Source organism: Choloepus didactylus, chromosome 3 (genome assembly GCF_015220235.1).
Source record: "Choloepus didactylus isolate mChoDid1 chromosome 3, mChoDid1.pri, whole genome shotgun sequence".
NCBI classification, from domain to species: domain Eukaryota; kingdom Metazoa; phylum Chordata; class Mammalia; order Pilosa; family Megalonychidae; genus Choloepus; species Choloepus didactylus.
Window position 1 is genome coordinate 15506805 of NC_051309.1, and position 27009 is coordinate 15533813.

At 38.9% G+C, this 27009-nt stretch overlaps 1 protein-coding gene across 4 annotated transcripts in view; it reads left to right on the forward strand.

Annotated features, from left to right (window-relative positions):
• The window catches only part of CC2D2A (coiled-coil and C2 domain containing 2A), a 158562-nt gene that overhangs the window by 109281 nt on the left and 22272 nt on the right, over nucleotides 1-27009 (forward strand). For 3 of the 4 annotated variants that reach the window (XM_037829421.1, XM_037829423.1, XM_037829424.1), the window contains 10 exons: nucleotides 421-588; nucleotides 3044-3149; nucleotides 3342-3451; nucleotides 4357-4453; nucleotides 4927-5025; nucleotides 7974-8150; nucleotides 10892-10912; nucleotides 13519-13722; nucleotides 24326-24415; nucleotides 25723-25836. In XM_037829421.1, the coding sequence (XP_037685349.1) occupies nucleotides 421-588; nucleotides 3044-3149; nucleotides 3342-3451; nucleotides 4357-4453; nucleotides 4927-5025; nucleotides 7974-8150; nucleotides 10892-10912; nucleotides 13519-13722; nucleotides 24326-24415; nucleotides 25723-25836 (1186 nt within the window). The remainder of the gene's footprint in view (nucleotides 1-420; nucleotides 589-3043; nucleotides 3150-3341; nucleotides 3452-4356; nucleotides 4454-4926; nucleotides 5026-7973; nucleotides 8151-10891; nucleotides 10913-13518; nucleotides 13723-24325; nucleotides 24416-25722; nucleotides 25837-27009) is intronic. The other variant, XM_037829422.1, reaches the window with a different exon arrangement.

Here is a 27009-nt window from a genome sequence, read left to right on the forward strand (position 1 = left end):
TGCAGTGCTGGAGGGGCACCCTCCCGCCGACATGGCTGAGCCTTTCGGAAGAGGGGGGACACTGGCCCTGAAGGATGGGCAACCTGCCACTGACGGGGAAGATGAGGAGGAGGGTGGAGGCAGGTGCCTCATGTGTAGGAAATGGCAGGAGCAAAAGCAAAGGATTGGAGAGCACAGGGCACGTTTGGGGATAAGGAGATGAGCAAGGTAGAGAGCACAGCAGCCACCATACATTTCAACAGTCCAAGCAATAGGATCTCCCCAATTGGGAGAATTTTGAGTCCATTTCTACCCTTCTTCAAAGGGCAAAGATTCTTCAGGGGCCTGTGAGGGACCTTGGGGTAGTGTTTGGAAAGCTATTTCATAACTTTCCAGGCCTTTCTTTTCCTTTGAGTCTAACTCCTGCTCTATCATCATTAGCATTTTGGGCCTGAGTCTTTTCAAGCTGGCAGAACAAAAGCGACCACTGAGGCCAAGGAGAAAAGGACGGAAGAAGGTGACAGCCCAAAACCTGTCTGATGGTGACATCAAGCTGCTGGTGAACGTCATCCGGGCCTATGACATTCCAGTGAGGAAGCCGACAGCAAGGTGAGAGCCCTCTGCAGAGCCTGGGAGGGCCCGAGGGCATGGACAGGGTCCCAGCCAAGCCCATTCCTTCCTTACAGCGTGCTCACACTGCGATTTTAACAGAGTTACTGTGCTGCAGGGGCTCAAGGTTCTAGCTGAGTCTTGGTCAAGGCCCTCACTTGGTTAGTCAAGACCCAAGTAACAGAATCAATTCAGTCAACATTAAACAAAAAGGGGGATTTAATGGGAATATCTCATAAAACCCAAGGACAGGAGGTACAGCTGACCGACATGCGGGACGGCAGGGATTGACATGGCTTTTCTGAGGCCCCATTGTCTCTCTCACTTGCTTCCTTCTCTGGCTGTGCTTTGTTCTTCCCCATGGGATGGAAGTGGTCAGTCCAGCCAGAGAACCACCAACCAAGCATCAGCTTCTCGGGAGAGAATCTGACTGTCCTGACCTGGGTCAGGTGTTGACCCTGGTGTAGCCACCTGTGGCCAGAGAGAGAGGGTCACAGGATCAGCCTGAAGGTAGGAAACAGTTCTTGGAGAAGACAATGTGAGCTGGGCAGACATCCAAAAGTTGTCTGTCCTGGATTCTGCAACAGACGTGCTATAAGCATCAGTACATGACTTCCCTTTCATCTGCTTGGAGAAATTAGTTATGATGACTGTGACTCACTACACTGAGGCAGTGGGGGGCCCTTCACCAAAATAAGGGGAGTCATTCTTATTCCTTTAGAGAACAGAGACGGAAGGACCAGGAATTGAAACTTTTTTTTGCTGTTGTACTTGCCAGTGTAATGGAGGAAACTATTTATTGTACGGCTACCATGTTCCAGGCCCTACCCTAAGCACTTTTAAATATATTGTTTCATTTAACTCTCACTGCTACTACTATCTTCATTTTACAAATGGGAAATGCAAGTAAAGAGAGTAAGTGCCCGCCAAGGTCACGCAACGCTGTCTGATTGCACAGAAGAGTGTGCCTGCCGCTCCAGCCTTTGGCAGCTTCTTTCTTCCCTGGGGCATCCCTTTTATTTCCCCCTCCCTCCCTCCCCTCACCCCATTATTTCTTTTCTAAGTCTTTCCTCCATTGCTAAGTGTCAGACCACCAGCTATTCCCAATGCTTTGCTACACATAAATTTCCATTTAAGCCCTGGAATCTGTGCTTGACATCATTTACTTGAGTCTGTAACTCCATGCTTTCATCCTGATTGCATCAAAGTTCAACTGCGGGGTGAAAAGCTGTTTTGTTTTTTTTTTCTTAATATAATATATTGGTGTTTCTTTTGTTCTTGGTCTCTGTAAAATATTTTTAAGTGTTAGACCATTTCATTCAAATAATTTCAAGGAAGCGTGGTTGATCCTTTGTGTGACACATTTCAGGGTGAACTCATCAAGACAGCTCAGATGTCCACTCTTCCCCAAAGCCTTCCCAAATCTTCACTTCCCACTCCTGCATCCAACCAGATAGGATTTGTCGCCTGCCCCTCTCCAGCTCCTACAGCCATGCGTGTCCATCTAGTCTAACACTGTATTGTGATTTTTTGTGTCCATGTCTGCCTTCCAGTCTAGTCTAAGCTGAAACATTGTCTTACTCATCTTTGCAGCCTCAGGGTCTAACACTGGGCCTAAAATATAGTAGGTACTTAACAAAGGTTTAATAAGATAATTAATGATTTCCCAAAGAACAAAGGTTTTTATCTGGCAACTGTTGTGTTAAATGTTCCACTTACACTGTCATAGTTTGTCTGTAACCTTAGATGTGAGTAGATAAGATACTCTTGTAGAAAAGGATATTTTGCACTTTGCCCAGTAATGAATGTAAAATGCTTGGTGAACCATAAGGTGCAGTACCAATGTGTAAGTGGTTGTTAGAATGTGAGAAGAAGGTATTTTGCAGTCTCCGGAGAGACTTTTGTTAGTGCCTTTAACAATAGCAACTCAGAAGGGAAGAGGAAAGAGCCACTGATCCTAACCCACACTAGGAATCCCTGAGCCTGCCTTTCCCAGCGAGGCATGGTAGGCCCTGAGAGACATGCCTGGCCTGGGATCTGTAACTCAGGTCAATGGGGAGTGCAGGTTCAAGGAAAATATGGTGGGAGAGGATCGTGACTGATGGAGACACAGCAGCTTGGTCAGGAAGCTGAGGATTCTGATATTTGAGTGGGAGTGAGGGTCTCATTTATGGTGGAAAAGGCAGGTTCCTCACTCAGAGCCTCCTCCAGGAGGGGAGAAGAGAGAAGGGGACCTTTTCCTCTGTTCTCAGTCAGACAGGGAGGCCTGGGGATAGCAGCCGAGGGGGCTCTAGCAATCGCTACACGACTGGGGAGGACCAGACCAGACTGAGAGGTTTGGGGAGAGTAGCTGTCACACAGACATCAGGGGCCATGCTTCTTTGGAGAAACCATCTTTCAGGAAATAATTAGACTTTCCCTGTCATGTATTTCTTTCATACCTTTTCCCTTCTAGCAAGTTCCAGCAGCCATCAAGGTCATCCAGGACGTTCAGCGAAAAGCATGCTGCTTCCACAACCACCCAAAGCCCAGCCCACGGGGCCGACTACCACCTCAGCCAGGTGAGTCACCCAGCGCTGAACTGCGGCTTCAGATCTTACCCCTTATGTTTTTAAGATGCCTGTAAATTTCATAGACAGTTTTCTGCTTCATTTTCTTTGGAAACATATTATTTAGTAAATGTATTCTACCTCTGCTAAAGAGCAAATTAATCCAGCTGTTAGGGACTCTCATGGTTTGCTCTTGATTTCAAGGTTTTAGTACGTCCTTTTGTAGAAGTTTCTTTTCAACGAACTATTTGCCACACAACTACGGCAGAAGGACCAAATCCCAGCTGGAATGAAGAACTTGAACTTCCGTTTAGGTAAGCATATTTTCCTCTTTAAAGAATGATAGGAAACTTTAAAGAAATGTGAAGGAAATGGAGGCTAAGAGAGAAGTGGTTAAGGCAAAAGATTTTATAGCTGGTGATCTGGAATGAGAACCAGATGGGTGACCCAAGGAGGTGTCCTGACGCCAAGCCCCTTAGTTTTCCTCTTCTAGCACAACTGACTCCATTCAAGAATAAAAGTAGGGAAATGTCCAAATTTTGAAACTTGGGTTCATTGATGGGTCACGCCACTCGTCTCCAGGCTCTGGTTTCTTACGGCCCCAAACTTTTCTTCTCCTCAACCCTGCTATCCCTCAACTACTTTTCCTTTATTCCTCATCTCCCTTTCTCTGGAATCTTTAAGTCAATTTGAGTCTCTAGCCATACCACGGACAGGCGTGCATGGGCCGGGCATGGCTGACTAAGGTGGGAACCTCACCCCTGTATTACTTCACTTATATATGGGGAAAGTGAGTGGGAGAAATGGATCACTTGACCTGCCATGTAACAATAGGAAGTTTGTGATTGGAACGTGGTCTTTCTGGAGCTCAGTTGTTTAGGACGTCTGAATACCAGCAGCAGTGTCAGCTAGAAACCTCAGCCCTGGCGAGCTGGCTCCTTGAGAAGCTAACCGAGGTGGGTGAGAGACCCAGCAGAACATGCCAGCAGACTGAGGCTCTGTCTCCCTTCACAGAGCCTCCAGTCGAGTGTTCTGTCCTTTTGAATTTAGGTATTATGATACAGTGTTCCTGTACAAGATCGATTCTTGGAATGGAGGTTCTGCTTTTAATCCTCACATCTATGCTTATTTCAGGGCATTTTTCTAATTTTGACATTTGAGTGCTCCTAATTTCTGTTTTACCTTTTTTCATAGTAACCAGCGATGTGTTATTTTACAGAGCTCCTAATGGGGATTACAGCACTGCCAGTTTGCAGTCAGTGAAAGATGATGTGTTCATTAACATTTTTGATGAAGTGCTATATGATGTCTTAGAGGTGAGGTCACAGTTTTGAGGAAAACATCTGGGGTCATTTTTATATCCTCTCTCCACTATATAAATCCCAAACATATTTTTCATCTTTCTTGTGTTTAAAATGTTTGAAATTAGACAGAGAAAGGAGGGGAAGAGAACTAGCTGTTTTGTTCTGTTTTGTTTTGTTCTGAGTGACTGTCTGCTATGTGCCAGGCATTGTACTAGGTACCTCGGAGTATTACATACATTGTCTTATTTAATTCTAAAACTGTGCTATGATACATCATTAAATCTCCAAATGATTTACAAAAAAACTCAGGTTCAGAAAGATTAAATGACTTGCCTAGGGTCACAAAACTAGTAAGTGATTGAAGCAGAATTTGAACTTGGGTCCATCTAACCTAACTCCACATGCTTTTGGTAAAATCCTGCTGCTGAATCAATTAAATGAATGTCTGGAGCTCTTAAAAATGTCTACTTCCTACCTCTCCTTAGGATGACCGTGAAAGAGGAAGTGGAATCCATACCCGTATTGAGAGACACTGGTTGGGATGTGTGAAAATTCCATTTAGCACGATATATTTCCAAGCAAGGGTAAGCATAAAGTCAGAATTTCATGAGCATAGAGAACTGCTCCATTCATCTCTCCTGTTACAGCTTTCTTTGTGGGGATATAACCTCAACATTGAGTGAATGTATGTGCAAAGCCCTTGGAAAGATAAAACACTACATAAAGCCATTGATCTTCAGTCACGTCTGTATGACATAAAACATCCATCTTCCTTATAGTTAGTAGATAATGTATGTCTCTTTTAATCTGAGAAATTTTTGAACATATAAATAGAAGTGAAAAAGACAGGACAGAGTGGAAACTTGTCAAAATGACAAAAGTGGAGTAGATGGAGGCCTGAGAATAATTTAAAGAAAACAGAACATTTGATCACCCATTCAATCAAGTGCATTCTACTAATATTTCTACCAGTCCTCACTATTTAAAATAAGAAAAAGGGTTGGTAGACATATGCTCAACAAAGCCTCTTTTCTTCAGAGTTAGTGATTTTGTTTAAGGGGATCCTTGAATGACTTAGTGGCTCTAATCTGGAGCAGTTAAGGACTCCGAAATCACTTTAACATGCCACTGTTAAATCCATGGCAGCCGGGAGCTTTGAGCCAGAAGATGGTAACTAATCTCACACAGCTACAGAGAAAATTATGTAACACCACATTTGATGACCACATGGAGCAAATACTGCCTGGGACACAGAGTCTCGAGCAAGAAGACCAAGTTCACTCAAAACTGAAGTCTGAGGGGTTCAGATTGGTTGGAATCTCAAGGATCAGTTGGAATTGCAATCTTCCCTGAGTAAAACGAACAGTCTACAGGTGACGCTGCAAAGCTGTACTTGCCAAAAGAATGTACTTCCCATCTTTGAATAGATTTTAAATGGAAAAAAAAAAATTAAGAGCTCTTTAAAATGCCCATGATATTTGGCCTTGCCGATTTTACATTTGGAAGGGTAGTCAGAAGTAATTACTCCAACTCCAATTCTTGTTTACTGTATCTTGGTAATGGCCATGCTCTGGAATGTCCATGCTTCTGGAAATGAGTAACTTACTTCCTTGTGAGGCAGTTTGCTCTGTTTTCCCATAGCTCTATCATAAACGTCTTCCTTGAACTGTGCCATAATCTGTGTACTTCCCTACAACTTCCATTCTTAGGTCCTGGTTCAGTTTTCTGGAGCTACACATAACAAGTACAATCCTTTCTCAGTCATAATAATGATGGTAATAAGTATATTTATTGAGCACATATTATATACCATTACCAGGGACTTTGTTACTATATCTTCTCAATTTAACTTCACCTCACAACCACCCAGCAGGCATTACTACCCCCATTCTAGACACGATGAAGCCTGAAGAGGTTAGGTAACTTACCCTAATCACAAAGTTTACAGCAGAGTTGAGGTTCAACTTCCAACATGCTAACCTTCCTTATCTCTGGGGAACGGTAAAAGGAGAGAGAACTATCTATTTTTGTTTATGTATTTCAATATTGCTTTTGAGAATTATTTTATTACATTTTTCATGTTTAGAGTTTTATCTGACTCCAAAGCTCCTGGTCTTAAATGTCCCCCTGGGTTAACATTTGGCAGTCTGGAGACGTTTTTGGTTGTCACAAGTAGAAGTGGGGGTGCCACTGGCATCTGGTGGGTAGAGGCCAGGGAGGCTGCTAGCATGGAGTCTGCAGTGCATGGAACAGCCCAATGCATGGAATGCAATAGGGAGTCTGCAATGCATGGAACAGCCTCCCACAAAGAAGACTTATTCAGCCCCACATATCAATAGCACCCAGGCTAAGAAAACCTGTCTTTAAATTCACACATTTCAAATATCCGAAGATCACATGCATGTTCCCTGCTGTGTCATCTGTTTTTCAGACTAAACATGCTCAGTTATTTCAGCTATATTTTTTATGTCATTGTTTTTATACTTTTCTCTTTCCTGTACCCTTCTCATCTGATTCTGTACAGGCTTTGTGTGAACTGTGTCAGTGTAAGGAGGAAAATAAACAACAGCTTACTGAATTCATCCCTAGAAGGCATATTCACTGAAAATGGAAAATTGAATTTTCTCCTCTATGATTCCTGAGACATAAGTGTCACTAAAGAGGAAAATAAAAATTGGATGCTCTGCAAATCCTTGAATTTCAAATTCTGGCCCAGAATAGTTTTTGTAGTACTAGAGAGTCTTTAATAACCTTACTATTGCTCTGCGTGTACAAAAGTGAAAAGCTCTCCCTTTCTGACCCTCTACATCAGTTAGATCATTTTACATAAGTGGCTTATAGTGCATTCAAATTACATTTATTGAGCACAAAAAACACTGCTATATGTTGGAGAAGGGTGATACAAAACAAAATAAAATACAGATCCTGGTCATAGAGAGCAATTATCGAGAACAATATAGCAAATATGCACGGAACTATTAAGTCACAAAGAATGTGTTAATGTGACAAATAAAAGGAACCAACTACATGAGACAACGGTAGAGATAACAAAATACTTCAGGAAGCAGATAGTATTTGACAGGAGCCTTAGAAGATGATTAGAATTCTGACAGGTGGAGCTGGGACGCTGGGACATTCCAGAGAAGAGGAAGGCTGCTAGCCAGCATTTACTGAACACATACCATATGCTTTTCTTAGTGCTTTCCATCTATGAACTCATTCAGACTCACAACAATCATACACAATAGGTCCCATTACTGTCTCCTTTTTATAGATGGGGAAGCTGAGGCCCTTGGAATTTAGACCAAGATTTTAACCCAGTACTAGTGCTGGTATCAACTTTGCTTAACCAGTAGTCTCTACTAAAAAAGGAAAGAAGGCAGGGAAATAGAGAGCCCTCCCTGGCAAGCTGGAGAGAGGGGACGGGCTGAATGCGAGTCCAAACAGATTTTACTCGATTCACCAGGCACTTGCCCCTGAACTTCTGTTGGGAAATCACCAGTGCATTTACCAAGTCCTATTTTCTTCACAGATTGATGGCACATTTAAAATAAATATTCCCCCCGTTCTTCTGGGCTACAGTAAGGAGCGCAACATGATTCTTGAGCGGGGTTTTGATTCTCCTCGAAGCCTAAGTGAAGGCTCCTACATCACCCTGTTCATCACCATTGAGCCTCAGCTGGTTCCTGGAGAGACGGTTCGGGAAAAGGTAACTCTGCTCGTGGTTTGGAAGCGCGTGCCTGATGTTGATGAAACACGGGAGATGCTTGCCTGGCTGAGCTCTGGTAAACTCCGACTGCATTGCACAAGCAGGTGCTTTCCTACTTCCATGTCTGTTTATTACTCTTTCAGTTTGGACAGCTGGAGGGTGAAAGAACAGCTGTGTGGGTTTGTACTTCCACTGAGCCAATATTAGATCAGCAACTTAAACCTTTAGGCAAAGCAAGACAAATATAAAGATTATTTATTGGCAAGCATGCTGAGATACATGTCCATGCCTGACTTCACACCCTTGCTCTGTTAATTGTAATGACTCAATTCAGAGGATCACAAGGTTAGATGACCTTTAGGGATCACTTCAATTCGTTTCGATGCCTTTGGGCAGAAACAAATATCTGCACATGCACTATAATTGTAAACAGCTCTAGAAAAGAAAGAGTCTTCAGAACTTCCTTTTGTTAGTAACTGTTTCCCAACCTTCACAGTTGGGAAATAATTTTTTAGTATAACATATTTGTGCAGCATCTATGCATACTGCCCTCATTGGATTTGGGAGAAAATAGCAATAATGCCTAATACCATAATCACCCACCATCATGACCACCAGGTAGTGAGCCAATACTCTGTCCTCTGTACTGTGTCAGACATTTGACATACATTCTCTCCTTTACTACTCACAGCTGTCTTGTGAGGTGGGTTTCCAATTTGTAGATGAGGAAAACAAGGCTCTGTGATGGCATAAGAGAAATTATATTTGGTGCCCACCATTTTTGCCTAGTGACAAGTTCCCCTTTTGAGCGACCACCCCAGCTGGCCCTGCCCTGGGCATAACTGTAACGAGCAAGGCCTGCATCTCCATGCAGTTTGGATGGAAAAAGCCACGCTTAGCTTCTCCAAATGGCCCCTGCTACTTTTTCTGTGCAAGGCCCTTTGCCCTTGCATGTCACATCATTTACTAGCAAGCCCTGTTTCTCCATATGGCTCAGGTGGTAAGAAGCTGCCCTTTGCTTCTCCAAACGGCCCTTACTACTCCTGCTTTTCATGCCTGATAGTTTGAAATGTCCAATCTCTGGTATCCGAGGCCAAGTCCTACCCCTCATCTCAGGGATACAATAAAGGCAAGAGCCCAGGACACATGCTCCTCTTCCCCCCGTGCCCCTCTGCAGACCCTCACAAGACCTTAGGTTAGGGAAGCCCCAGGCCCCTCCACCACCCACATCCTCCTCTCTCCCCCTCGGCTGACTTGCTATCTGTGTTTGTGCTTCATCACCCAAAGAACTCTCAGACATAACACCCAAAACAGGCTCAACTCACCCAGGGTCCCCCAGGCAGTAAATGGCAGAGGTAACAAGGAAAGGCAGCCTGTGTTACTTTAAAGCTTAGACATTGAACAAACATTTACTGAGCATCTTCTATGTGACGAGCATTTTCTAGTCACTGGGTACAGCTGAGTACAAAACAAAAATGCCTGTCCTTGTGGAGTTTCCATGCAAGTAAGCACAAGTTGTTAACTACTAAGAGATACTGCATAGATTATTTTTCCTCCTTTTCCATTTATCCATTATAATTAAGATTCATGTGGAGATGAAAAAATAGTACATTCCTTTGTTTCTTTTTTGAGTTTTTGGTATTACAATTTGGCTCAAAGGGAAAAATACTATCACCATCTCCCATTTGCAAGGCATTCACAGACGAGATGAAGGATTATTAGAAAAACTAATTTACTGAAATTCAAATTAACTTTGTATGTTGGGCTTTGGCCCCAAATTAGGCTGTGGTTCTCTATGAAACATTAGAATATATGTTCTATATATTCACATATGTTCTATTTATGCACTATATGTGCACTTCAAAATATTTTTTGGAAAGGAAATATATATTCTGAATGTTTTTCTTCCTGTGTAAACTCAAGAAAATACAAACAAGCTTGTTTACACTGAAAACTGCTCCCAGACAAAAGATGATTTTCTTATTTCTATGTATTCTTAGAAGAAAAGGTCGGCAGCTAGCAGCTCATCCAGAGGTGTTTTCAAACTTGTGAAAGCAGCCTGTGTCTGTGATTGAAGGATCAAAACTAGAGATTCCTTCGTAGTCAGCAGGCGCTTCAGGAGCACTGGCCTCATACTTAAGGACTTTCTAGAGACCCCCAGGGCTCTGAAACATCGTTCCCAGGTCCTGCAGCCTGCCTTCCCCAAAGCTGGAAAACGAGGCAGGCCGCTGCTGCTTGGTGGCACGTTACTGCCCCGCTGTGGCTGTAGGACGCATTTCCTTAGGCGCTAAGCCAAGAGCACAAGGATCCGCTCTGGATGGCAGGTTCTTTGACGCTATTTGATAAGTAAGGCATGCTGACTGCAGGCCCACAGTGTCCTAAAAGCACAGTGGCAGAAAACACCACTCAAGGGATTCTGCAGATTTTTCAGAAGAGAAAGGCTCTCACCCTAAAATGATAAGGACAATTTGGGATTGTTTTCCATTTACAGCAACTTCCAGGATTAACAAATTAGAGTCTTCTCTTCATCACCATCCTCTATTTCCTGTAGGAATCATTCCATATGATTTTTACAGGTATTTACTAATGTAATTTTTTAAAAATCAGTAGCAACTCCCAAAACACTTATTTTAATGTCTCCTACTTTACACTGTCTTGGTAAAACATGTTTTTAAATATATATTGTTTCTGTTAATAAAGTCTTCCTCTTTCGTTTCTTTTCTCTTTCTTGCCTCTGATAGATGAGTGACATGCTTAAAAAGGTACCAAATATTTTGTTTTACAATTTGTCAGTCAATATTTATTAGGCTTTAAAGACTTGCTTTTGTCCCCTGCCAGCTTATGGAAGCTGCTGGGTCTTGCTGAATGTGTGGTCCCTTGGCAATGAACTAGAGACGATGCCTGCACTCTGTGAAGGATGTCAAGCTTTGTCTATTGGCCCATTCCATTTTGTCAGAAAGATGCTTACTTAGCTTTGAATCTCAGAGGTCATAGGTCTGGATGTCACCAGCACACTGGAAGCTACCTCCACTATCTCCAAGTCCATAAAATCCATGAGCTCCTTTTACAGGGACACCTAGTGTAGCCATGACAATTATTTCTGGCCAGTGAAATTGTCACAGAGTAACTATTCAAAGGCGGAATAAGTCTTCAGTTTTTGGTAATTTTTCACATTAATCGAGATGTCAAAGAATTGAGCCAGCTAAGGATTTTCCAAATTCCATGTTGTATCAAACTCTGAAACTGTTAGTTCTACCTTAACTTCTTGCATAATAAATGGACCAAATTCTTTTAGTATTTAGACTTCTTTGGCAAAATAACTAGCATAGCATGCCACTCCTTAAATTACTCATTGAATTACCATTGCTGGTAGCCTAAACAAGTATTGTAGTGCCCCAAATGATTACTAACAGATACTTATTAAATGTTTACTGTGTGCATGCTCAGTGCAGTGAGGTACAATAAATGATTCAAACATGAGCCCTGCCCTCAATAAGCAATAGTTATAGAGTTAAGATACATAACAGAACATCCAGTTATAGGGACACTATTTTCAACTCAGAAGGCCATTGGTCGGTACTGAGTTGAGATTTTTGTTTTTACTTGATGCCCGTAGATACCTCTTTAAATGCTCCCATGGCACCATGTGTTTATTCCTATAGAATCTCTGGTGCAGTATTTAAAGCACCTGACTGCTTCTGGTCCTCTAGACTACAAGTTCCTTGAGGGGATCTTTCACACCTGAAACCTCCTAGGCGCTCAGCAAACATTCTTCAAATAATTGGAAATGAATGGGTTTAAAGAGAAAGGGGATAAATTCAACTGGATTTTTTTTTTTTTCCTCCATATCAACCTTTTCTCACAATTTTCCATCCTTCTGAAATTCAATTATTTCAGGCTTGGCGATTCTACCCTAGATGTCTGTGACACACCAACCAAAGCCTTCGATGTTCACCTTTTCCATTGATTTATTCATTCATCATAACACCTATTGAACAGCTAACTGTGTCTTAGAACTGTGATGAATGGTAGGGGGTTATAACATGATGGTGATGATAAGATTCGGATGTCAACAGGACTTTGGAGATACCTCCCTCCTACCCACCCCCACAACCACTACCCCAACTTCTCAGGATACAGCAAGCAAATTAGAAACCAGAGCCACAGTCCAGCCCCAAAATAAAGAGGAGTCAAGGACAATTAGGATATTCTAGATTTGCACTGGTGTCATTAAAATGTAATGAGATGTTTTACATTAACTCACTATTCATTCAGTATTTGTTGAGTACTGTGTGCCAGGTGGTATTCTCAGTATTGGAGATTAAAAAAAAAAACAAGATCAAAACAAAATCCCTGACTTCAGGGATTTACTCTATGGGGGAGACAGAGTAAACAAATATATGTCAACAATTTTAAGTGCTAAAAAGCAAAGTAAAGCAGGGTACAAGGAGGACAGTAGGCTGCATTTCCTTCCTCAAAAAAAAAAAAAAAAATCAAGCACTCACTGCCTGTAATCTAAATTCTACTTAAAAATGATATTTTCTCATAAAAATTTGTTTGAGTTTATCTTGAAACTCTTTGAAATATAAGCAACCATGCATATATTTTTAGACGAAACATAAATCTTGCAACATCATTAAACGTCAACATAAATATCTGCACTTTATCTTTTTCTTTTTAGCTATTTTTTAGTAAAGGTTTGAGGGAAAAAAATGGCTACAACATGAGTCTCAAGGCAATTGCAATTTGTTCTATGTCATCTGCTTTGACTTACTTTAAAAACCTGGAAATTTGTAACTCATCTTGGACCACAGAATTATTTAAGTAATTTTTATACATTTGAAGTTTCTAGTTCTGGTTCTATTATTATTATTTAAAACTGATTACGGATTTGAAACTTTTTAACACATTCATATGTATCTAAATTTTCTTCCATTTAACATGCACTGTTTAAGCTTTGCATTTGAGATGTTAGATTTCTGATACACCCCCAACCCCACCCCCATAAAACCAACATTGAAATACACTTAAAACTCCATTGCTTGGTCTCAACTGTCCAACTTGGCTTATCTTAGTTTAATTTTTATGGGTTCTTTTATTAATTCAATTGTTTCTATATGGCTGTTCACCTGTTGACTATTTTCTTTGAATGCTGTTGAATATACTTTAAGTATTTAATGAATCAGTCTGATTTTTTAAAAATTATAATTATATTGCTGCAGAGTCACGGTAGCTTGACAGTTTTGTAAAGGGTTGTGCACTCATACTTCCTGAACTACACATTTAATCCACATAGACTCTGAAATTTGACCATGTTCTAGTGTCTCCTGTAATCATATACAAACCTCTGATGTCTTTCTTTTTGAAGTTTGATTCTCAGGAAGATGAGAAATTGCTTCAAGCAACAGAGAAGTTTCAAGCTGAATGTGCCTTAAAGTTTCCAAATCGTCAGTGCCTTACAACAGTGATTGACATAAGTGGAAAAACCGTTTTTATTACACGTTATCTCAAGCCTTTAAACCCTCCTGAGGAGCTTCTCAATGCCTTCCCTAATAATCCACAGGCAACTGCAGTAAGTATTCACAGCCAATCAGGGCTCTTGCTAAAAATGTTTTAAAATTTCAATATATTGCCATTTTAATTACCATATTTCCTAGTACTTAAATATTAACTATATTCATATCATTAGTGATTAAAATAATGATTAAAACTTTTTTTAATACCATGATGCTTGCTTTTTTTAGAAACATCTAAAAGTACCAGGGATACTAATCCTTAATTCATTCTTTCCGTGAACAATTACTGGATGTTTACTGTGTTTAACATAATTATTGAGTGTTCACTGCGCTCTACACTTTACAAAATGCCTTCCACAAACATGGTTTCATTATGTGTCCTCAATAACTCTGCTAGGGTTTGAATCCAGACCTCTGACTTCAGAACTCATGCTCTTTCTACTATACCAAGATAACCATTCAGTTTTATGCTTAATGCTACAAGCACCACTGAATTTAAATTTGGCAAAAAATATTTCAAAAATTTAAGAACTTGCAGTATTTAGGCCATCAGCATAAAGCACATCCACATAGGCCATTAGCTACATATGCACCATTCTCTGGCTTCAAAGCACCATATGCATCACAAACCTCATGTGGACTAGACGCTCTGTTCTTCAGCAGGCTATTTTTAAGTCAATCCCTTAACCCAAACTGTCTTTGGAGAATAGATATTATAGGGAGTCATTGCTACTACTAAGTCATTAATATAGTAATTTAAGTACATGGTTATTACATAATCTATCTGCAGATATTGATATATCTAAAAAACTAACTGGTGTTCTACATTTCATTTACTTGGTTAACCAGTTTTTATTAAAAATCATAACATGGACTTCTCTGTAGCATAGTATACATGCATAAAACTCCTCCGATTAGACAATACTTAAAAAGTGATGAGTAAAATATTTAAAGCATTTTTTAAATTGTGGCTGAATTTGAAGTTAAGTGAGGGGAAAAAATCAGAGAAAAGAAACAAATAAAAACATACTAGATTCCATAGGGTGAGTCCCTGAAATAGTGTTTGCTCTGAGGTCATTTGGGATTCCTGATGACTAAAGCCTAAGATTTAATAAGCCACATGGCTATGGGAGACAGGAGATAACACATGGGACTAGAGCAGGGTAGAAGGTTGAATTACAGACTCAAGCATATAGTTGGGACTCTTGATGGGTAATATCAATAGATAAAACTAGAAAATACCTTGCCCTGCAGAAGGAAGCCTGCCTATCTCAGCCTTGACTCTGGGTAGAAGAAAAAAAAGAAAAGAAATGTCTGTCCTGGGGATTCCTAATCACTAATATATGTTTGCTCATATTTGGAACTGGAACTCACACTATCTCTGTAGCCCCAAAAAACCTTCAACCAAAAATTTAGTTGAAAATATTCCCTGTTGGCAATGCCTATATATGGCTGTCAGAATAAATACAAATCCTACTAGAAGAATGCCCTTGAATCCAGCCTCATAAAAAATTCCACAGGAAAAGTTCCAAGGAACATCAGCACACAATAAAACATCAGTAATTACATGAAAAAATAAGTCAACACACAGAAGAGTTAGCAGAAACAACAAATACAGTATCAGGCCACAAAGTCTACCAATATGGAAATTATCATATCTGAATATAAAATAAACATGTTTAATAAGTTTTTGAAATCTATGGAATTTAAAATATCAGAAAAGAATAGACTATAGACTAGACAGGCAGATTTTTTTAGAGGCACCAAATGGAACTTGTGGGGATAAAATATATAATACTTAAAATTAGAAATTAATAAGTTAAACAAAACATTAATACAGTTGAAGAGAGAATTAGTGCATAGAAGACATATGCAAAGAAATTACTTGGAAAGCAGTACAGAGGTAGAAAAAAGGGAAAGTATAAAGGAAAAGTTACAAGACACAGAGGATGAAGGAGGAGTTCTAAACTGTGTCTAAACAGAGAAAAGCAATATTCAAAGAGACAGAACTGAGAAGTTTCAAGATTTGATGAAAATACAATGATCTTCAGATTCAGATAAATAAAAGGAAATTAACATCTAGACATATCATAGGGAACTACAAAGGCAAAGATTATCTTAAAAGCAGCTAGAGAGAAAACACAGATTATTTACAAAAGAGCAATGATTATACCAACAGACTTCTCAGCAGCACAAATGGAAGCCAGAGAAATGGAATAACTTAATTTCCATATTTTCAAATGGCTGAAAGAAAACAACTCTCCATCTAGAATATTTTATCCAGTGAAACCATCTTTTACATAAACACTGGGAGAATTTATGACCAATAGATATTCACAAAAGGAATTTATATATATGTATGAAGGAAGAAGGAAGGCCCTCAAAAGGAGGAGCTCAGATGCACTTATTATTCTAAGTAAAGAAAATGGTAAACTTATGAGTAAATCTAAATAAACATTATCTTAAAACAATAATAATAATGTAGGTGAAAATCAAGATAGAACAGAAATTCTTGAAAAAAGGTATATATGTCAGGACCGAGTTGATCAGAGTATTTAATGCCCTTGTAGTTTCCAAGATGAAAGCAAAGAGTTTTATCAACTTTGGAATTCAAGTTAAATATGCATGCTGAAATTTCTAGAATAATGCTAAAAAAAATAGAAATAGTAGATATAACTTCAAAGTAGCAGAAGAAAAAATAATGAAATTGGTTGAAGAGAGAGTAGTAGTAAAAAGGGGGATATAGAAAAAGTGAAAAATTAAAGCACAGGAAAAGAAAGTAGAAGTTGTCTCAATATTTATCAATAATTAACATCAATGCAAAGGAACTGTACTTCCCAGCTAAAGGACAAAGACAACCAAACTAGATTTTTTTAAACTCCAAATCTAGTGATATGCTATTTACAAAATATGCACTTAAAAACATAAGGTCATAGAAAGATTAAAAATAAAGAACAGGCTAGCCAAAAAATCAGTGGCATCAAAATATTATCATATAAAATAAACTTGGAAGCAAAAGCATTACTAAGGATAAATTGGGCCACTGCACACTAATAAAGAGGTCAGTTCATCAGAAAGATATAATAATTCTAAACTTCTGTGAACCTAGTAATATGGCTTCAAAATATATAAAGTAAAAATTGTTCAAACTACAAGGAGAAACTGACAAATGCACTACCACAGCAGATTTTAAACATACCTCTCCCAGTAATTGAGAAATAAAGCATGTGAAAAATGAGTAAAGACATACACAGTGAATAAGAAATTAATAACATTATTATAAAATACCACACTTAACAATTGGAGAATATACAATATTTTAAAGCACATGTGAAATATTTAAATGTACTGATCCTGTATTGGGCCATATACTGGTACCATACAGAACACATTCTGACTACAGTGCCATTCAGTTGTAAATCAAAACTTTGAAAATAACTTTTTTAAAACTGTTTTTGGAAGTTAAAACTTACATAGTAATAACTTATGTGTGAGAGAAGACATTATGATATAATATAAAAATTAAATAAGAATAAATAATATAATAAATAAGAGTTAACAAAATTTATGGGATGTAGCTAACATGATACATAGATGGAAATTAATAGACAAATATTTATATGAGAAAATTAAAGAAGCAGAAAGTTAATGGGCCAAGCTGGATAAATAAAGTGGAGAGGGGCAACAAAGCCAAAAATTGACTCTCTCAAAAGACCAATAGACTTGATAAATCTCTGGCAAAGAAGAAAGAAAAGGAACAAAAATATAAGGAATGGAAAAGGAGATCAAGTTACAAGTGTAGCAGAGATTTAAGAAATAATAAAATATTGTGAGCAACCTTAAGCCAAAAAAAAACCTGAAAACTTACATGAAATGAACAATTTTCTAGATTAAATCTAAATAGGCCTGTAAACATTCAATCTGAAGTTAAATAGATATAAAATCTAAGCACAAAAGAATAAAGCTAGAAATCAAAAACAAAAGATAGCAGGAAAATCCACAAAACTTTAGAAATTAAACTTTAAGCTATATATTCTAAATAAGCTGTGGATCAATGAAGAAATTACTTTAGATACTTGAAAATATTCTAAACTTGATCTTGAAAATGATACATTAAAACTTGAGAAATTCAGCTGTAGTATAGGGGGAAATTTATAGACTTAAATTCACATATTAAAATGGAAAAATAACCAAAAAATCAGTGATCTAAGTATTCATCTCAAGAAGGTAGAAAAATAGAGTAAAATTAAGAACATAATAAAGATATGAGCAAGAAAACATAGAAGCACAAAGTCAAAAGTTGATTCTTTGAAAAGGCTAATACAATTTATATACCCCTTCCAAGATTGGTCAAGAAAAAAAGATAGAGAACACAATAACAAATGAAACAGGGAACATCACTACAGATCCTGCAGACATTAAGAGGGTATTTTAAACAAATTTATACCAATAAATTTGATGTTTTGTATTAAAACTTAAAAATACCTAGGAAACCATTCCAAAATTGACACAGGGAAAATATAGAAAATATGAATAGTCTTAGATCTTCTAATAAATTGAATCTATAAATTAAAATTTTCCCCCACAGAAAATTCCAGGTCCAGACAGCATCATTAAAGAAGTCTTCCAAACATTTAAGGAAGAACTAACACCTTTTACACAATCATTACAGAGAATAGAAAAAGAAGAAACATCTCCCAAGTCATTTCATGAGGAAGCATATACTTGATATCAAAACCTGAGGTTATTATAAGAAAGGCATTTTTGTGCCTATATTTTACCTGTCTCCTGTTACTCTTTTGAATTTCTTTATGGGTTTTGAAACTATTATTTGTTACTGGGGTTTTGAGAGTTTTGTGTTTGTTTTTGCCATGCAGATATGTTTTATATACCGACATATTTCATTTTATTGTTTCATTTTATCACACTTCACAGATACTGCATTCTTACAAATTGAGGGTTTGTGGGCCCTGCCTCAAGCAAATCTATTGGCACCATTTTTCCAACAGCCCATGTTCACTTCGTCTCATGTCACATTTTGATAATTCTGGCAATATTTCAAACTTTTTCATTATTATTGTATCTGTTATGTGATCTGTGATCAGTGACCTTTTGAGATGCTAAAAACTGTGCCATATAAGACAGCGAACTTAATTGATAAATGTTGTGTGGTCTGACTGTTCCACCCACCAGCTGCTCCCTCATTTCTTTCCCTCTTCTTCAGCCTCCCTATTCCTTGAAACATGAACATATTGAAATTAGGCCAATTAATAATCCTACAATGGCCCCTCAGTTTTAAAGTAAAAGGAAGAGTCACAGGTCTCTCACTTTAAATTGAAAGCTAGAAATGATTTTGCTTAGTGTGAAAAGCATGTCAAAAAATCTAGGCCTTTTGCACCAGTCAAGTTGTGAATGCAAAGGAAAAGTTCTTGAAGGAAGTTAAATGTGCTACTCCAGTGAACACAAGAAGGATAAGAATGCAAAACAGCCTTATTGTTGATATGGAGAAAGTTTTAAAGGTCTGGATAGAAAATCAAACCAGCCAAAACATTCCCTTAAGCCAAGCCTAATCCAGAGCAAGGGCCTAAAGCTCTTCAATTCTGTGAAGACTAAGAGAGGTGAGGAAGTGCAGAAGAAAACTTTGATGCTAGCAGACAGGTTGGTTCATGAGGTTTAAGAAAAAAAGCCATCTCCACAGCATAAAAGTGCAAGGTGAAGCAGCAAGTGCTGATGCAGAAGTTGCAACAAGTTATCCACAAGATCTATCTAAGATTATTGATCAAGGTGGCTACACTAAACAGTAGATTTTCTGTGTAGACAAAATAGCCTTCTATTGGAAGAAGATGTCATGTAGGACTTTCATAGCTAGAGAAGAGAAGTCAATGCCTGACTTCAAGTTTCAAAGTAGAGTCTGACTCTTGTTAGGGGCTAATGCAGCCCTTAATGCAGCCCCTAATGAGGAGTTGCTTCAACTTTAAGTTGAAGCCAATGCTCATGTACCATTCTGAAAGCCCTGGGGTCCTTAAGAATTGTGCTAAATCTACTCTGTTTGCACTCTATCAGTGGAACAAAGCCTTCATGACAGCACATCTTTTTACAACATGGTTTCCTGAATATTTTAAGCCCACTGTTGAGAACTGCTCAGAAAAAAAGATTCCTTTCAAAATATTACTACTCATTGACAATGCACCTGGTCACCCAAGCGCTCAGCTGGAGATTATTAATGAAATTAATGTTGTTTTCATGCCTGCTAATGCAACATCCATTCTGCAGCTTGTGAGCCAAGGAGTAATTTCAATCAATAATTTCTTATTATTTAAGAAATACATTTCACAAGGCTGTGGCTGCCATAGATGGTGATTCCTCTGATGGACTGAGTAAAGTCAATTGAAAACCTTCTGGAAATTGTTCACCATTCTAGATGCCATTAAGAACATTTGTGATTCGTGGGAAGAGGTCAAAATATCAACATTAACAGGAGTTTGGAAGAAGTTGATTCGAACCCACATGGATGATTTTGAGGGGTTCAAAACTTCAGTGGCAGAAGTAACTGCAAATACGGTGGAAATAGCAAGAGAACTAGAATTACAAGTAGACCTTGATTATGTGGCTGAATTGCTGCAATCTCATGATAAAATTTGAATGGATGAGGAGTTGCTTCTTATGCATGAGCAAAGAAATTGGTTTCTTAAGATAGAATCTATGTCTGGTGAAGATGCTATGAACATTTGTATTAGTCAGGCTTCTCTAAGGAGACAGAACCAATGGGAGATATCTGTAAATTTTATGAGATTTTATAAGTGCCTCATGCAAATGTGGGAATGCACTAGTCCAAATTCCATTAGGCAGGGTGCAAACTGCTTGAAATCCATCCAAGAATCCAGTATTGCTTCTGATTTACTATTTTTGCTAGGCACAGGCAGTTCTAGTGGCTCCCACTTGGGCTTTCCTACCATAATAGCTCTCAGTCCACAAGTCAGGGAACCAATGTGGGGATTTTGCCAGTTGCTGAGTATGTCTATTCCAATTATGCCTTCTGAAACTGGGGAAATAATCACAGAATGTGTCCAGGAATCCAAGGATCTGTGCAAGGTAAAGCAGGAAGGGCCAAACTCCATCAAATACCTGACCTCCATAGGCCCCTACTCTGACTAGTGGACCACAGTGACATTTTGGGTTTCCTGGAATTAATGTCCCTTCTGAGCCAGTGTCTAATAATCCCTGAAATGTATGATCACTCCCTTTTCTGCACTGCATAGTCGGGTAAAAGACCAAAGGTCTCTTTGGGGATGGCTGGGAGGAAGATTAACTGTAAATTTTTGGCAGTGTAACAGGGTCCTTCCCCAAGGGTACCTGGCCTTCCCCTCCTTCAAGAGGCTCTGGGTCTGTAAACTGTCTCAAGTCTGGGAACTGATTAGGGTCTGTGACTCTCTTTTTGTATTTCAAGTTAGACTTTTGTTCACTTGATTTAGAACTCTTCTGTTTATACAGATCAAGTAAGAATTTAGTAGACTGCCCTTCTATTTTATTTCTAGGTACCCCATAGTCTACTAGACAATGCTATGGGTCTCTACAAGTCAGATTATTTTGACTGCTGCTTTGAGTAGCCATACCCACCTTGTCTTTGGTGATTAAGTTCTGGCCTGTGGCTTCTGCCAACTCAGGATCTGATCATACCCCTGTGTTTAAGGATTCCAGTTCAGTTTAAGGATTCCAGCTCAATGACAGCAGTTCCTACAGTAATATCTGACCTACAGAGATGACTACAGAGCTCTTCAGAGATGATGGAGTTAGTCTCACAAATTTATTCCTCACAGTCCTGGTGAAAGGTGTGTCCTCTGGATATTCCAGGGATGTGTGAGCAGGTCTTCCATGATAAATCCACTCTAACATTCCAGTCTCTCTAAGCCTTTGAATCCCCTCCTCTACATTATACCAGGGCAGTTCTGGCATTTCAAACTCCAGTAATGCTGGCCGCCTTTTGATCCGTGTTTCAGCCAACCACCCAAACAGTTAACACCCTTTCTGACCCCTTGAGCTACAACATTGAATGCAGAATCTCTGCTTAGTGGGCCCATATCGGTAAATTCAGCCTGATCCAACCTTATATTCCTTCCACCATTATCCCACACCCCTAATATCCATTCCCACACATATTTCCCTATTTCTTCCTATATATATTGGAAAACTCATGCAGTTATTTTGGAGTATAGTGTACCTCCTCATGGGTCACACTTTGTACCTCACTTTTGGGGCCTGTTGGGACTTTAGTCTCATTATAGTGGAAACAAAGAGGCTGGTGGGGGTGGGTCACATGACTAATTAGAAGTGTCTTTCTTGTCAATTACCTCAGGGCAATCCATTGCAGTTTCATCTGGTGAAAGAAGATTAATCTCTCCAGACAGAGCAGTGAAGGATGTTTCCTTGTGGGAGTGGTTACAAGTTTATCAGGGACTGTAAGGATAATATCATCAGGTGGAGGTTAGATGGCAGATTCCTCAGGGCACACTGAAGGTCTGGAAGCTGTTCCTCAAGGCAGGCTGGAGATCTGGAGGCAGTTTCCTCAGGGAAGACTGGAGCTCAGGTGACTCTTTCCTCAGGGTAGAGCATTACAGGTTTATCTAGCAAAGACTCAGCAGAATCTAGGGTTTCAGTGTCCCCACTGCCATCATTATCAACCCATATGTCTCCATACCAATTTTCAGGATCACAATCCTTTCTAATCAATGCCCTCACTTTAACAGCAGACACCCTGTAAGATTGGGAATTTAGTTTACTTTGTATCTCTGCCACTCATACAGTGAGACTCTGGGTTTGGTTGTCAGAGATTTCAAGTCTGTGGCCACAGGAAATAAGATTTTCTTTCAGGGCATATGTAGAAACTTGTACATCTTTCATGCAGCGCTTAAAGTTGCAAATTTGAAAATATTCAGCTCATCCTTTTCTTTCATAACTGTATCCAGCATATCTAGGACCAACCAGCCAACATCATTATCCTTTTAACTCCACAAAACTCTGTTAAGGTGTCAAAAACACTCTCACCCAGAGCCTTGTCTCCTATAAGCCAATGAGTAGCAGTATCCAATGGTGATATTTTGCATATCTCTATTGCCAAATCATGCCAGGGACTGTCAGTGCCATCTTGATTATTGGAAATAGAGTCATTAGTGCCTTTTAATCTAATCAGACTAGAGAACCAATTGCAAAAAAAAACATTTTTAAGATTCCATTTCTCAAGAACCACTCCTGGTACCAAAGCTGTATTAGTCAAGCTTCTCTAAGGAAACAGAACAAACAGGAGATATCTGTAAATTCATGAGATTTTGTTGAATTGTCTTATGCAACTGTGGGGATGCACTAGTCCAAATTCCATAGGGCAGGCTACAATCTGGCAGCCCCAGTGAAGGTTTTTGATGAATTCCCCAAGAAAAGCTGGCTGGCTGAAGTAGAGATGAAAAAATCTCGCTTCTAGCTGATGAAGTCATCACTTCTCCTTTTAAAGCCTTCAGCTGAAAGGATGAAATGCCTCTCATGGCTGAAGACCCTTTTCTTAGTTGATTGTAGATGTCATCAGCCATAAATGCAATCAACTTACTGATGACTTAAGTCCACGAGACACCCTCACAGTAACAGACCAGTGCTGGCTTGGCCAGACAACTGGGCAACATTACCTGGCCAAGTTGACACATGAGCCTAACCATCACAAATTTATTGAAATGACAACAAAGGATTTAGAATTTTCCATAAACTTAGTTGATAGAGCAGCAGCAGGGTTTGAGAGGACTGACTTCACTTTTGAAACAAGTTCTACTGTGGGTAAACTGCTATCAAACAGCATTGCATGCAACAGACAAATCTTCCATGACAGAGTCAATTGATGTGGCAAACTTCATTGTTGTTTTATTTTAAGAAATTGCCACAGCCACCCCAACCTTCAGCAACCACCAGCAGCCATCAACATCAAGGCAAGACCCTCCACCAGCAAAAAATTACGACTCACTGAAGGCTCAGATGGTAGCATTTTTTAGCACTGAAGTATTTTTTAATTAAGGTATATACATTGTTTTTTTTTAAGACATAATGCTATTGCACCCTTAATAGACTCCAGTATAGGGTAAACGTGACTTTCTTATGCACTGGGAAACTAAAACACTCATGTGGCTCCCAGTATTGTGGTAGCCTGGAACTGACCCGTATCTCTGCGGTACGCCTGTGGTCACATTTATCGTTCCTTTTCTTGATAGCATCTAGATTTTGTGATTGGCTTCTTATTGCAAGAGGTTTTCCCCACTCTCAAATTTTAAGATAGACTTTCTCATAATTTCTTCAGACAGGCATAGTGGTTTGAATGCATAGATTCAAAAGCCACCCTTTCCAGGTATGATCTTGACTCTTTTGTTTACTAACAATATTCTAAATCACTTGCTTTGGTTTCTTCCTTTGTGAAAGACAATAATCATTTCCCTCATACGATTGTTTGGTGAGGATTAAATGAGTTAGTATTAATACATCACTTAGTAAGCACTTGGTATATGTAGATACTTGGTTTCATTTTTTACACATTTATGATATACGAAATTTATTTTGTTACAAGAAATAAGGTAGGGCATGCAGCTTTCTATTTTACTAGAAGTTTTACAGCTAATTTTGCTTATGCAGGAACTGGTGGCTCGATATGTGTCTCTGATTCCTTTCTTGCCTGATACTGTGTCATTTGCTGGTGTCTGTGACCTGTGGAGCACATCTGATGTAAGTAGCTCTTCATTCTCTTACAGATTTACTAGTTTGAGCTGACATACTTGAATATTAGCTAAATGGCTTGCATAATTTTAAATTGCAATATTCATTAATCATCATAAAACTCCACTTAGACATCTGTTAAGCAGGATAAACTAAATTCTGAAGGATTTTCTTCCTGGTTCAATTCTCCCAAAGTTCAGAAGTTAAAAAAATTATTTGCACAAAGAATAAAAAAATAACTTTAAAAGTCCTAATGATGGTTTATCTTCCAAGAATTACTTTAACATTATCCCAGTTTTATTCATAAAAGGTTTGATTTTATCTTAACTAGATATATTTTATAAGTAGCTTTCTCTAAAAATAAACAAAATCATATTCTATATTATATTTGGAAATTGCATATACTATAATTTGATGGCTTAAGGTATGCCATTCATTGATTGGTATGTATTTCTTGGTCACCTACCACATACCAGTCACTGTACTACTCTCTGGCTATGAGCAAAATAAATATGGTCTCTGCCCTCACAGAACTTACAATCTATGTATATATGTAAAATTCCAAATAAATCTTAGGCAGCGTGAAAGAAACCTTATTACAGGACCTGATTCTGCTTCTGGATCTCATCTTTATCTGTGTTTGCATGAACTGAACTGTATTTACGTAACTCCCTTTGAAGTATAATCCAACACTGGGGAAATTTAAGTGCACTATAAATTTTTTGTTCCCCAATATATTTTGACAGCATACATGTTGACAATTTTAGAGATACACTCTGTACAACTTGAGACATCTGTAAGAAGATATACAAAGAATATAATAGCTTATTCTTCTAAAGCCAGACTGACTTTATCATTTCCCTTGTGTTACCACACATCTTTGTGCCTCTGCTTCCTCATCTGTAGAATGGGAAAGTAAGAGTACCACGCTCAAAGGATTGTTCTGGGATTACATGAGTTGATGCATGCAGTGTACTTATAAAAATTGTTTAGCACATAGTGAGCTATCATATCTGCATTCACAATGGAAAGTAAACTTTGAAATTTGTCTCCCCACACCATCTCAATCACAGTGATTACTGATTCTGGAAATCCATGCTATCAATATCAGAGAAAACACCAAATCCACTAAAAGTGGTTTTGTTTGTCTGTTTGTTTGATGAATTGTCAATTGACTATAAAAGTTTGGGAAAAAATCTGAAAAATAGTCTTTTGCTTTAAGGCACTAATTTTAACCATGCGTTGTTAAAATCCTGCAAGTCCAATCCATAATGAAGCAGTCAGTCATTACAATACAATTTTTTTCTTTTTGTCAGCAATTTCTTGATCTCCTGGCAGGCGATGAAGAAGAACATGCAGTACTACTATGTAATTATTTTCTGTCCTTGGGTAAAAAGTCCTGGCTCATGATAGGCAATGCTATTCCCGAGGTAAGACCATATAGGCTAGCTTTAACACAAAGGTAGCTATCTAACCTGGTTGTGTTGTTTGCCAGATCATAGACTGACGTTAAGAATGGTTCTTTGAGTTGCTAGGAAAGTTGGCCCAGATATGCCATAATACACAAAGTGAGAAAAGGTTTGCAGAGGTTCTCGGGGCTCTACATAACACTTGTGATTGTATTTTGGCAAACCTGGTTTTAGCGCTCAAATCCCCCACCTAGCTCTGTCCTTTTAGCATGAGCCCCCTCCCACAATATTACTAAGAATTCTGATTCCCTTAGTGAGTGTTATTCATGCTAAGAGTGAAAGGGATCTGGTCATCTGCCATAACTTGGCAGGGAAAGGGGAACAAGCCAAATATAACCACAGGAGGAAAGAAAAGAATAATAACAGCTATATTTTCATATTATCACTTATTTTTATTAGATTGGAGGCTTAGTGACTATTAGAATTTGTTTTGCTAGCCCACTACAAATAGCCCTAAATTTTTGTCATACTGGACAAGTACAAGGTTAGAAAATTCACATGGATTGAAGCAGCTTATCCAATGAGTGTTTCAAAAAGAGGCCACAAGGCTCTAAGCTTCCTTAAGAATTAGCGTGACTTGCTGCAAGGCAGGTAGTAATGTAGTGTCACATCCACATGCAAATTCATCCTCCATCATCATTTTCCAGATAAACTGGAACAGGGAAAAGAACACTGGGCTAGGAAGGGTCCCAAGGCCTGGGCCAAAGCTCTGTCCCCATTCTTCATTAGCTGTAAGAACCTCAAGCCTGAGCAAGCCACTTCAAAACTCTGAGTCAGAAGGAAGCTGGGATAATAGTCCTTGCCTAGCCTTCTGAGGGCTATTCGTGGACATCAAATGAAATCATACATGAGACATAACTATGTAATGCTGAGAGAAGAGAGAGAGAGAGAGAGAGTGGAAAGAGGGAGGTACGAAGAAATGGAGGGAGACAGATGAGTCTAACAGTACACATAAGTATTCTGAGTAAGAAGTTAAAGCCCCTCTTCAGCCTCCAACCCCTAATCCCATTCCCCTCGTTAGGTGCAAATCTTTCTATCTTCTTCATGCATTTACATAATTGTAAATGAATACGACATGCAAATTATTATATTAGAAATAACAGAAGTACTATTCAAACATAATCAGCCTTCCAA